At 43.3% G+C, this 12,294-nt stretch overlaps 1 protein-coding gene across 1 annotated transcript in view; it reads left to right on the top strand.

Annotated features, from left to right (window-relative positions):
• Positions 1 to 6,681: 6,681 nt before the first annotated feature.
• The window catches only part of skila (SKI-like proto-oncogene a), a 36,073-nt gene continuing 30,460 nt past the window's right edge, over positions 6,682 to 12,294 (top strand). The window contains 3 exon segments of the mRNA XM_025900680.1: positions 6,682 to 6,902; positions 8,959 to 9,475; positions 9,478 to 10,238. Of these exon segments, the coding sequence (XP_025756465.1) occupies positions 6,879 to 6,902; positions 8,959 to 9,475; positions 9,478 to 10,238 (1,302 nt within the window). The 5' untranslated portion in view covers positions 6,682 to 6,878.

Genomic DNA, 12,294 nt, shown 5'->3' with positions numbered 1-12,294 from the left:
TGTACAGCTCTGTGTAAAACTCTTGAGTCACACCTCATTTCCTTGTATTTTGTTTCTAAGAAGTCAAACTTGTAATTTTTAAAACGGACTTGAGCAATAGCTCTCCAGGCTTCTGAAGGTCTTTCAAAAATTTTCTTTGGACACTGAATGATTCATAGGTCAGGCCAAACACAAGACAGGCACTAAATTCAAGGGATGACTCACTGTTGTAGTACAAATGGCACTTTGTAACAGGCTGTTAGTTAATACATAAATAAATATCTGCAGTAGATGAACAGTATCTGAAAGTGGTGTCCATAAGCAAAAGGGAAAAAAAGACCTGAGAGATGCATCTGACCCTTCAGCTGATCCCTCTACTGTTTGCCTCTACTGATGCTTTGTCAGAATTGATCTCAGTGCTGGTGGCTGTCAAGAAGCTGTTCTTAGGGAAGGAACACAAGGACAAAAAGCTCAGGTATACCAAACTGCACCATAAGTGGACTGAAAATCAGTGGCAGAGGGATGAATCCAAGTTTGAACTTTTTGGTTCAAATCATCATCAATATATAGGATGTGAGGATGTCAGGACACGGTGGAGGCTGTGTCATGGTTTGAGCTGAATTTCCGCCTGTGGCGTTGGGGATCTTTTCAAAACAGATGGAATTACACTATGTAAGACCATCTGGAAAGAGCGACACTGATCTCAAACACACTGCCAATGCAGTAAAAGCATACAATGCCTAACAGGTTTATTAGACCCAGTGTAAGGTTTATGGAAGAGCCTTAAATTATCAGTATTGGTAAATAACAAACTCATTTTTTATGTTTCTGTTGAGGGTAATTCACCACCATGCGCAAGCTCTTTAACTGAAATTATGTTTTTATTGCTAAAATAAAATTATTGTTCTTATCCATGAATTTTCAAATTTTCTGTTTTATCAGTCATGGATTGGCCTTCACAGAGCTCGGATGTCGGTGTTATTTAAGCGGTGTGAGATCATCCTGACAGAGAAGAGAACAAAAAGGCAGCCAACATCCAAAGAAGAGCTTTGAATGTCCTTTAAGCAGCCTGACAAATGATAAGAAAGCTTGTCTAAGAGAGTTCAGGGTGTGATGAAGTATAAAGGTGGTCATACCAAATATTGACATCCAATTTCCATTTATACAGAAACGAGGGGTGACTCAAGACTTTAACACAGAATAGTACATTCATTCAGTCATTGCTCCCTACATAAAATGACTCAGTGAACCGATTATAGAGCTGGGGAAAAACGAACGCTGCTATCAGATCAATACTCAGTTTATACAGATTCCATTGGCGGACTGATCTGAGATATCAGGACAGGAAGAATCTCACGCTGTACCTTGATTATTTTAACTTTAGTAGCTGCTACATGAATTAGAGGTGCCCTGGTTTGGATCATTTGCGATGGTTTCTGGTTTCCAGTTTTTCGTTCCGCTTCCCAAGCTCGAATCGGGTTTCAGAGTATTCTGGTGTCTCTCAGATTGCTCCAGGTTGTGTACCGAACAGGCTTTATGTTTCCAAAAAGTGGGCCATGTGATTCAGAGGGGTTTAGAGGGAGCATATTAGCATCCAATCAGTGGGATTTAATAACAGCGCTCTTTAAAGCACCTAATTACATAAAATTTTACATAGTTGCCATTTCCCCCGCTCCTTCGTGCTTAATTATAGGAGACAAATGACGATCTGATGCAGAGGAGAAACCTGATACATGCTGACACATCACGGAGAAGAAAACCTCACAAGTGTCCTTCTGACACCTCACACTCTGCGGTGAAGGCGCGAAGACCTCAGACCACTACTTCAGCGAGCTCCACATACATCTGCTGAACGGCTTAGTACGTATTTCAATATCTGCCATTGATCCCAGAAGAGATGTATGAAAACAACTGCGAGGTGTCTGCCCCCAGGGTCCACTTAGTACTAAGTCCAATAATGGTTAGACAGGCTCTCGGCTAATGGAGAGGCTTATCAATGCAGGAGACTGCTACTCTCTGTCTGTGAACTCAAGCTCCCCCCACCACTGTCCTCTTCATCCTTTGGATGTTCTTTTGTCTTTTTGCTGCATACCCCTAATGAACAATCAGTGCTGGTCACATTATTGCACATATGAGATTAATTTACTCCCTGCAGTACACAGAGTGATGTTATTACAGGAAAATCAATGTCCCTCTTGTTGTTCTCTGGGGCTGGATGGGGTGTATGCACATCTGCTCTCATAATACAATTGCTGACCTTGCTGTCAGAGAGCGAACCAGTGAGAGAGGCAGAGAGAGGCTGCTGCGAAACGTCCGACCGTGTTGTTTATCAAAGCTTTATCGAGCCTCTCTGTTCTCACAGACGTGTGACATCAGATTGTGGGTCAGCCAGCCAGCCACGGTGCACTCCAGCTGAGAAAACGCCAGCATGTGTCGACAGAGGAAGATAACCTTCACAGATTCCTGCAGAAAACAGGACTTTTATAAATGATAGTGTGGATTCAGATTCAAGAGTATTTAAAGGTAATACGACATGGCTGTCTTGAAATTAGAAAATGTAACTTCTAAACATCCTCTTAGTCAAATTTCATTAACTCTCACTGTGCCTAGAAGGACAATAGTGCTCCTGAATGACCTCTTGACCTTTTTTAAAAGAAAGGGCCGTATTAAAAAGGGGGGCAGGGGAGCTTTGGGAGAGGAAACCACCCTTTTTACCCAGTGAGTTTGCCCTCTATTATCCCACCCCCTCTCTCTATCTCTGTGTGTGTGTGTTTTCTACTGCAAACTTGATGGGAAGCCAGTGAGATAGATGAAGCAACTGGAGTGCCATTTCGTGCCAGCAAATATCAACTGAGGCCATGTCGATAACCACAAAAAGATCCAAGCCATAAATAATCAGACACATGAACTGCTGTAAATGTAATTTTGGAAACTGATGACATGTATCCGTTTTATATCCTTGTAAACTGAATATGTTTGAGTATTCTGATTGGTGGCTGGATGGAAAAAGCAAGACATTTAAAGATGTCTGCACAGAATTTTGAACTGATTTTCTACAGGAAAGTCACGCTGAAAAGTTTTGGCTTTGCTACTCTTGACTTAAAGTTGTGGTAATGTTTGTTTAAATGTCCCGTAGTACGTGTGACCTCGATCAGATGCTTTCGGTTGCCATCAACAAGCTTCTGGATAATTCTGGCTGGATATTTGACTACTCTTCTTGGTAGAATTGCTAGAATTCATTTCAATTTCTTGGCTTCCTGTAATCTTGCAGGAGCTCTTACATGTAGTCAACAAATTTTCTTTATGGTTGAGGTTTAATTTGAGTCTCTTTCATCCATTTAAAAACTGGTTTTTATGTGTGTTTTAGATTATCGTCCTACTGGAACACCCAACTGTGTCCAAGTTTCAATTGCCTAGCTCAGGGGTGTCAAACATAAGGCTCGAGGGCCAGAATAGGCCTGGCAAAGACTCCAATCCGGCCCCTGGGACCTCTTTGGGAAATGTGAAGGGAGGAATACATTTTAGGATAGTAATGATGTGATAGAAGAAAAACTGTATGACAGAAAGGTTCCTGTTTTTTAGAGGTTTTTTAAACTACTATAGAAATTTCATTTTGTTTTTTGTTTTTTTTATACAAAGTGTCCACAGTAAAATAAATGAGTAAAATAGGATTTCTATGACTTAACAAAAATGTTCTGATTTATAATTACAGGACAGTTTGGGCAATGAGCCACCAGAACTTTTTCCTGTAATTATTTAACATTCATTTCTTACACTTTAAGTTCTGCTGCTAGAATTCTGTCATTAACTATGATGTAAAAATGACTGACACTGTCTGGTTTGCCTGTTGAGTTAATCTGAAGTTAAAGAACCATAGAGCATGATGCTACCACCACCATGCTTGAGCACTTGCAGTACTCTTAGATTCAAAAGCCTCACCTTTATTCCTCCAAACATTGCGGTCAGATTGATCAATCTTTGTCTCGTCTGATCATAAACCTTTTCTCATTTAGCTTGTCCATGTGGGCAGCTGCAAACTTCATTCGAGCCTGAAGATGTCAGTTTTGTAGCGAGGGCTTCTTTCTTAGTCGGCATCGTCTCGGTCCATGCCGATGTAAAACTCGCTCCACTAACCTTGTGTGGATTAGATAAAATCCCAAATCAAATCAAATTTGTGTGTCTGACCACAACTGTAGGTACTGTTTTTTCTGTTATGCTTATTTCTTCTTGTGATCTGCAATATTCTGGATGCAAATATTGTACTTTATACTTCATTCCATTTGTTTTAAAGCTTTACTTATTTGTTATTTGCACATACTGAATGTAGATTATGATGTATCGTTATAGAAATGCTACATACAGTCTACATTTAATTAAAGTCATTTCCAGCTACAACATTAGAGTAAGCTACACATTGAGGAATCGATAGTAATGATCCAGTGATATAATGTGTGTCTGACAATGAATGCTTTCACTCTTGGTGCTTTTAAGTAATAAATTTGTGCTATTACTTAAATAGAATTACGGCTTTTACTTAAAGTTACATTTTATAATTACCTTCTATAAAATTTAATTAAGACTTTCACATCCAGGGGGCAGCGTTTTGCCACTTGGTGTGTTGAGATGTGTTTAGAGCTATGCTGCCGCTTACCTTCTTCTTAGATACCCCCATATTCTCAAGAGGCGTTGACATTTGAAAGCCAGAATTGAGTATTTCTTCCTGTTCTGTTAAAAGAGGGTTTTTGCTTACAACCGTCACCAAGTGTTTGATTTTACATAGTAGTCCAGCACAGATCAGCTCATACATAGTATGAAACATGATTGTAGCTTTATAGCTAGCAGGTAATGATCCCAAGTTCCAATTATATAGAAGTCTATGTGAAAATTGTCCTCAGGTCTTTTTGCTCTGAACTGTTGTAGACTGGTCATCCTTATTTTGAATTATAAGTAGGATTGTTGAGGATATGCTAATTAGCAAACGAGGGGGTGGTTTCACAGTTGCACCTACCCCTCTCTCACCACATCTAATTTCAAAAGAACAAGGTGGTGATGAAAATGCTGAACTCATAAACTCATAATGAAATTTCCCGAAATAGTGAGAGGCATCAGAGTGACTATGTCCATCATTTATATACAGGCACTAAATATGCTTTCAGTCTATTTAGTGCAATATATGTAAGTCAAACCAGGGAACTGCAGAAAAAAAAAATCTTCCTTTAAATCCAAACGTGGCAATCCATATAATTCAAGAAAAAATAAATAAATAAAAGAAAACCCTGTGTAATTTCTGAAGAAATAACAAACTAGCATGGCAGCATGGCTTACATTATACAACAAATAAAGATGACCCTTTAAAAAAATATATAAACTCCATCTCCAAAGGTTGACTCGGTTCATCTGGAAGTAGCGTTTTTATGTCCAGATGAACAAAATCAACCTTTGGAGATTTACTTACCTGGATGATTGAGAATGCATCAAGATATATAAACTCCAATTTCCTTTACAAAAAGTTTCCCAGACCCTTTCAAATAGTTATAATAAGGCTTATAGTAAAATATAATAAAGAAATACAGATTAAAATAATTTCTCTTATTTAGTGTGTAACATTTTCTTCCTTTTCAAAATAATGGTATTATATTTTAGGCATTTGAAAGACTGAGGTTTTATTTATAGTTAATGGTAGCTACTTCATTGATGGCTTTAGGTAATTTTAGATTATACAAAAAATACCTCAGAGGGTATAAATACTCACCACAGTTATTCAAGTTATTCAGTACAAAAGGATGCTTAAACTCTTGTACAGCCTTGCCTTATGTGTATTACATCTGTATCAGGCCACTGAGCTCCATTGAGTTCTATTATTGTTATTAATATTAATATTAATAATAATACATAATAATACATAAGTTATTAAGATGACCTCAAGCTGCAGCAATAAAGTGAAATGTGCATTAATTAATTAATATAGATGATTCAATATAATAACCTATATGATTCTGAAAATAAGTGCACTTGCTTTACGTAAGATAACTCTTTATTGTCATTGCACAGTCATACATAGTACAATAGTACAGTGAAATTGGAAAACTGCCCCATGTCAGGACAACCAAGACTTGGAAGAACAATTAAAATATGAATAAATTACACATGCCGATGACATGGAGTTAGGATTAGTGCCATTTCTGATATGATCTCACAGTCTAACTACTTGTTTAGTCACTTTGTAAAACAGTTGTACACGTTTTTCTTCCTTTTTTTAATACACTGAACAGACCTGTTATAATTCTTTAACAAAAGGATGTATTTAACAGATCTGTATGGGGGGTGTTTTCCGTGTTGTTTGTTAGATTTCCTGTGGACCCCCCGCCCCCTCCCCCGGCTCTTACGCCCCTCGTTTGAAAAGCTGGGGACGCCCCTGCAGCGTTACCTGCTCCTGAAGGAAACAAACCTCAGACTGTGTGAGACAGACAGACACGCGAGCCGACAGACAGGAGGAGAGACAGGCGAGAGACACCCCCGCATAGTTTCCGTCAGCCGGGTGACGTCTCCGCCTCTCGGCCGTGTGCAGCGTGACGTTACGGCTCTGTAGTGGAGCCTCTAGCTGCATCTTGTTGACGCTCCGCCAGGCTTTTCCAGTACTGAGAGGACCCCGGGAGAGTGAGGACGGCTGATACACATCGTCCAGGCAAGTGCTCGCCGTTTAAAAGCACGGAGCTGGTTAAACGGGTCCGTTAAAGAGGGACGGGGGTTGTTTGTTAGTAGCGAATCCGAGCCGGTGATTAACGGTTTATGGTTGAATTCCTGCGTTTAGCCGACAGCGAGGAGCGGAGTGAAGGGGGGGCGAAGCTAATCTGCTTTAGCTTGCCGTATCGGTGTCTATCTGGGGTTAGCCAGTCGTGATGTTAACGCTTTCCGTGCTCTCGGTAAGCCTGCTTTATTAGTCTCTGCGCGGGGCTAGCCTGCCTTAATACGGTGGCTGTTTATCCCCCCAACGGTCGCGGTCAATGCTTACTATGTGTATGAGCGCTGAAGTCCGTTCTGCCTGCTTTACTCAGGTTGTTATTGCTGCTGGGGGAGGGAACTGGGTAAAAGTGAGCCCGTCTGTACTTAGGGGAGCTGGGTTAGCCTGCTTCACAGCCCTCTGAGCTGTTCAGACTGCTATACGAGCGGCTGTATCGGAGCAAGGCAGGCTGGGGTGGTCGGGCTAGCTAGCGCTATGATGATTTAGTGTTAAAGGACCAGAGAGCTGCTTCTCAGCGGGTTTCCAGTCAAATGCGCACATTTTTTTTTACACTCAGACAGAACATACTCTTGTTTTAAATAATCTATCACTCCTATTTTTAATATTAAACGCTTATTGCAAGTGTTTTGACCCTTAGTGACAAGTGCTCTACCTGTGTTTGGAGGGGATTGGAGAAGGGAGATTGCCACGGGTTTAAACCCCGCCGTGCCCTCACCAAAATCGGCGTGTGCGCATAACTGCCCAACCGCGGTGCCTTCACCACACCACACCACACCACAGCAGACTGTAGCGCAGACAGTGAATGTCATTATCAGCACTGTCTGCATACCAGTGCCGAGCCAGCAGAGGAGGCGAGGTAGAGGCTGCAGACTGGAGGAGGAGGGGGATAGTTGGCGTTATACGCGGTGTCCTTGCACCAAAAAAAAGGGTACTAGAAGTAGTGCGGGTGACGTGAAGAAATAAGTCCAGCTCGGGCGAGAGGCTGCACAAGAAAAGATGGTGTGTGTCTTGGGGGAAGTAAACCGAGATAGATTTGTTTTTTTTTTTTTTTAAAAACAGGAGAAAAACCGGGGCAAACGCTCCTTTATGTCAGCCACTGATTTGAATTTGCCGTGTTTATGGCTGTTTTGCCAATCGGCCCACGGTGGTATTTGCCATTATTACGCCCACAAACATCCACCCGTTTCAGAGGTTTTGCGCCGCGACAGCTTTTTTTTTTTCTCGTCAGTCGGTGGAAAAAAAAAAGAGAAAACATCGGGATGCTAAAATTTGCAGAAGCGTGCAAAACCATGTCTTGTGGTTAATTAACCGAGTCTGCCTGTTTACCTTTTTGACAAGCCAAAATTTCCATTTGGCGTAAGTGTGCGTGTATCTCTCTCCCTCTATGCGTGTATATATAGAGAAAAAGCATTTCGTTACCACACCAGAAAGCGTGTCATCAGAGCCGAAGTGCATGAAATCTGCTGTGTCTTGCTGTCATATTGCAGCACCAGCAGCCATTACCAACTACAAGGCGTTTTAAATAAGGTAAAGCCGCTCGGTGTTTACCTTATTAGTAAAATCCGAGAGTTAAAAAAAAAAGGGGGAGACGGAGGGAGAGAGAGAGAGATTGGGGGGGACATATTCGGTTTCCACAGTGCTGAATGTCAAGCTGTGAGAGGACTGAGGGAAGGGGATGACTGCTGTTAACGCTTTTATCAATTGTTTTTCACGGAGTTGATGGGGTCAGCGTGGGGTAAGCACACCTACGGGAGCTTACAATATGGCTGGGAAGGGCACTTTCATTTGCAAAGTGAAATGTTTTCGAGCATTGTGGATCAGCCGCTCATTAACAATGTAATGACGGGGGAGAGGGGGGATAAAGGTAGGGTGTGGGTGGTGGTGGAGGAGGATTTCTGTTTGTCTTGTGTGGTCAACTGGTTTGGCTTGTTAAAATTCTCACTCAGCGCTGGAAAGTTTTCTCGTTTGAACCTGTGGTGGATGCAAATTTCTTCCTCTGGGGTTCAATTACAAGAGCCAAGAAGAAAATCCCCGTGTTTGTGTGAAGTATGGTAATGGCCATTTGGTATAGCGGGCCAAGCTGACAGCCGATGACTTGTTCAACAACCCCACAGGGACACCATAAAATCTTTAACGCTCCAGATATTTTTTTTCAGTTTGTTCATCTGTCTACAGGAAAGGTAGAAAAGACTGATTATTTTTTTATTTCTATTTTTTCCTTGTGTTTTCATGCTCAGGCAACGGATCAGACGATAGAAATCTTCAGTAACAATCATGCATGTGTCTCATCGCCAGAAGATTTGAGAAGAGTTAAGGAGAAAAAGAGACCCAGAGGAATACGAGAACTTGGTCAGCTCGCAGAAACGACAATAACCTTGTGCTTAGATATGGCCAGCACCCAGACCAGCCTGAAAACCCCTTTCAAAGACTTGACCTCATTCAAGGGCAACATGAAACGGCTGTACAGAGAGCGACTGGAAGACGCGCCCATCAAGAAGCGAGTGATGGCGGAGATCAACCTGAAGCGTCGCAGCTTGGACTCCTTCCCCTCCCTCCCCAAAACTCCCAAGGTGAAGAGGGAGCAGACTGAGGACCCACGCCCCGACTGTGACATGGACATGGAAGGCCGGGCTGAACTGCACATTATGGGCTCTACTAAAGCCCTGGACCTGAGCCCTGGGCTTAAACACACACTGGCCCAGTTCACCCTCAGCAGCCAGAGCTCCCTCGGGGGCCCGGCCGCCTTCTCTGCGCGCACGGGCCACGAGCATTCCCAGGCCGGCATGCCCCCCTGCCCTCCCCTCCTGTTTTGGGAGGGGGCCCTCTGCTGGTTCCTTGCGACAGCTCTACTGAACTCACCCACTCTCTGCTGGAAGGAGAGTCCATCTCCTGCTTCGTTGTTGGGGGCGAGAAGCGGCTCTGCCTGCCCCAGGTGCTCAACTCTGTGCTCCGCGACTTCTCGCTGCAGCAGATCAACACGGTGTGCGACGAGCTGTACGTCTACTGCTCTCGCTGTGACGCCGAGCAGCTGCACATCCTCAAGGTGCTGGGCATTCTGCCGTTCAATGCGCCTTCCTGTGGCCTCATTACACTGACGGATGCACAGCGGCTCTGCAACGCTCTGCTGCGTCCTGGTGCAGCCCTGCCTGCTGACCCCAGTGGTAAACTGTCAGCAGGGGGCCTCCTGAAGGAGAGCGAAGCCAGCTTCCAGGTGGAGCACCAGTGTCTGGGGAAGTGCCAGGGTCTCTTTGTGCCCCAGTTCTACACCCAGCCCGAGGCGCCCTGCATCCAGTGTGTGGAGTGCCAATTGCTTTTTTCACCGCAGAAGTTTGTCATGCATTCGCACAAGTCACCCGATAAGAGGACCTGCCACTGGGGCTTTGACTCAGCCAAGTGGCCCTGCTACCTGCAGCTCGCCAGAAAGTACCAGGGGACCTCAGAGGAGCCCAGACTCAAGCAGCTGCTGGACGAGGTCAAAGAGAAGTTCCACTATCAGCTCAAGAGGTCGCTAGACAAAGTAAGTGCACCTGTTAGTGATACCTGTGTAAGCTCAGTGTGTCTTTGCTTGTTTTGCATGCTATAAGTCCTCATTCATCAGTATTCTGCTGTATGACCGGTGAAGGCTTTTCTGTTGAATTAAAGTCTCCACATTTGTTTGTCCAGCTGACACGTCCTCTGTCTTGCCCTCCTCCAGTCTTGTGTTTTGTGTGTTGGGCTCATTTGAATAGACTACCTCACGGCTGGTGTTTTCTTTAACCAGCGTTGACCTAGTGTGTGTGTGTGTGTGTGTGTGTGTGTGTGTCTGAGGCCTGGGACAGGTGGTGACATCTGCCTGGCCAGGTCTGATCAGACGAAGTTAGGCCAGCTGGCCACAGCTGAAGGGGAAGTGCATCATTTGTCCCTCCGGGTCACCTGGAGGTCGGTGGGAATGTCACTGAACAAAAGGCCAATATGCGAGGCTCAGGAAGCAACCCTGAAACTCCGGGACTGGAGTTATCTGTCAGCACCAAGGTTATTTTAGCCAACAAAGACTTTTAAAGGGGAAAAAAAACTAAGTGACACAATATTGCACTTACAACTAACTATAGAGAAAATGTCTTTAGTTTAAATAGTTTTTTGGTCAGATTTGATATCAGACCCTGCTTGTATGAGGGTACATGATAGAAATCTGTCTATGGGACTTATTCAGCTGCCTTTAAAAAGTGCTTTATTCATATTGTAATAAATAATCTGTATATCTGAGAAAGATGCCCATGGCAATTGCCTCCATTTTCTAAAACTAGTAAAATGAATAAAATCTAAACTGAAACTTAACATTTTCAACCATTAAAAACTAAACTGAAACAGGGAAGCCTGTTCCAGCCTACACTGGAAACTAGCTGTAGCTAAACAGAGTTAAAAAAGGAAATAGGTTGGTCCCTTCTTACTGACTAATAACTGGCCAGTTTACCCAGGTTTACTTCATCTTAATTCTTTCAACACAGTCTGAGATAATGGCTGACGGAAAGGAAATCTCGTGCCGTTCACAGCTCAGGAGCGTTTTGGCTGGTTTAAAAAAAATGTTGGAACAGTCTACATGTACTGAAAGCCACACTTTCAGTACTGGAACATAAACCGATGTTAAGCAGGGCTGTGCAGTTAATTGAAGCTTAGTTTCACTTATAATTTCGACTGGCAACATTCATTAAAATAAATTTATCTTATTTTAACTTTCAGCAGACCGCTTAGCTTTACTTAGTCACTCCCAGCAAATTGGAATGGGTTTATATTTGATTTGATTGTGATTTATATTTGTTTTTCTGCTCTTATGTATTTTTTTTTTTTAAGTTGCTGTCTAGAAAAAAAAATCATGCCAATGCAATATAGAAGCCACAAGGGCAGCGATCCTATTGAAAGGTCAGCGTTTAGAAGAGTAGGAGGAGGAGGAGGGGGAGAAACTCCAGCTCGTTTCACTGCTATTAACTGGTTTATGTCTCATGACCTCTCTGTGACCACAGCGGACTACCCCTGGTTTGCACTGTATTCTGGGCGAATGGCAGGTTAGCTCACACACAAATCTTTATGCACGTTTTTGGTTAAGTTAGCCGTCATTGTCAAGATTTATATGACACTACTTGGCAGCTGGTTGCATGCAAGACTGAGCAGAGTTTGTGCTGAGTGTGAGGTTAGTACGGCTCAAGACACACAACTTATGTGTGCGAGACAGAGGAATTATTTGCCTTTTGCGAATGCATCGGAAATAGCATCTACCGTCTCGCCCAGCGTCCTGACCACATTCCTGTCTCGCTTCTTCCCAGCCGGTATGCATGTTGGAAGCCACAGACGGTCTTTCTGAAAGCCAGAGACATTTTTGTACCTCAGAGGGAAACTAGCGCACACAGTACTGCACATGTACCTAATGTCGAGGGGGCTGATGAGTCCCGCAGTGTCGGTGGTGTGTGTGTTTATGTGTGAGACACATTGCCTGTGTGTGTGTGTGTGTGTGTGTGTGTGTGGAGGCCAGTATGACACATCTTTGTCTCTCTCTGTCTCACACACTCACACATTGCCAGGCCCTCGGGAGCCTGTGTCTC

Source organism: Oreochromis niloticus, linkage group LG18, assembly GCF_001858045.2.
Source record: "Oreochromis niloticus isolate F11D_XX linkage group LG18, O_niloticus_UMD_NMBU, whole genome shotgun sequence".
In the NCBI taxonomy this organism is placed as follows: Eukaryota; Metazoa; Chordata; class Actinopteri; order Cichliformes; family Cichlidae; genus Oreochromis; species Oreochromis niloticus.
The sequence above is the reverse complement of the archived record's forward strand: the minus strand, read 5'-3'. Positions and strand labels throughout refer to the sequence as shown.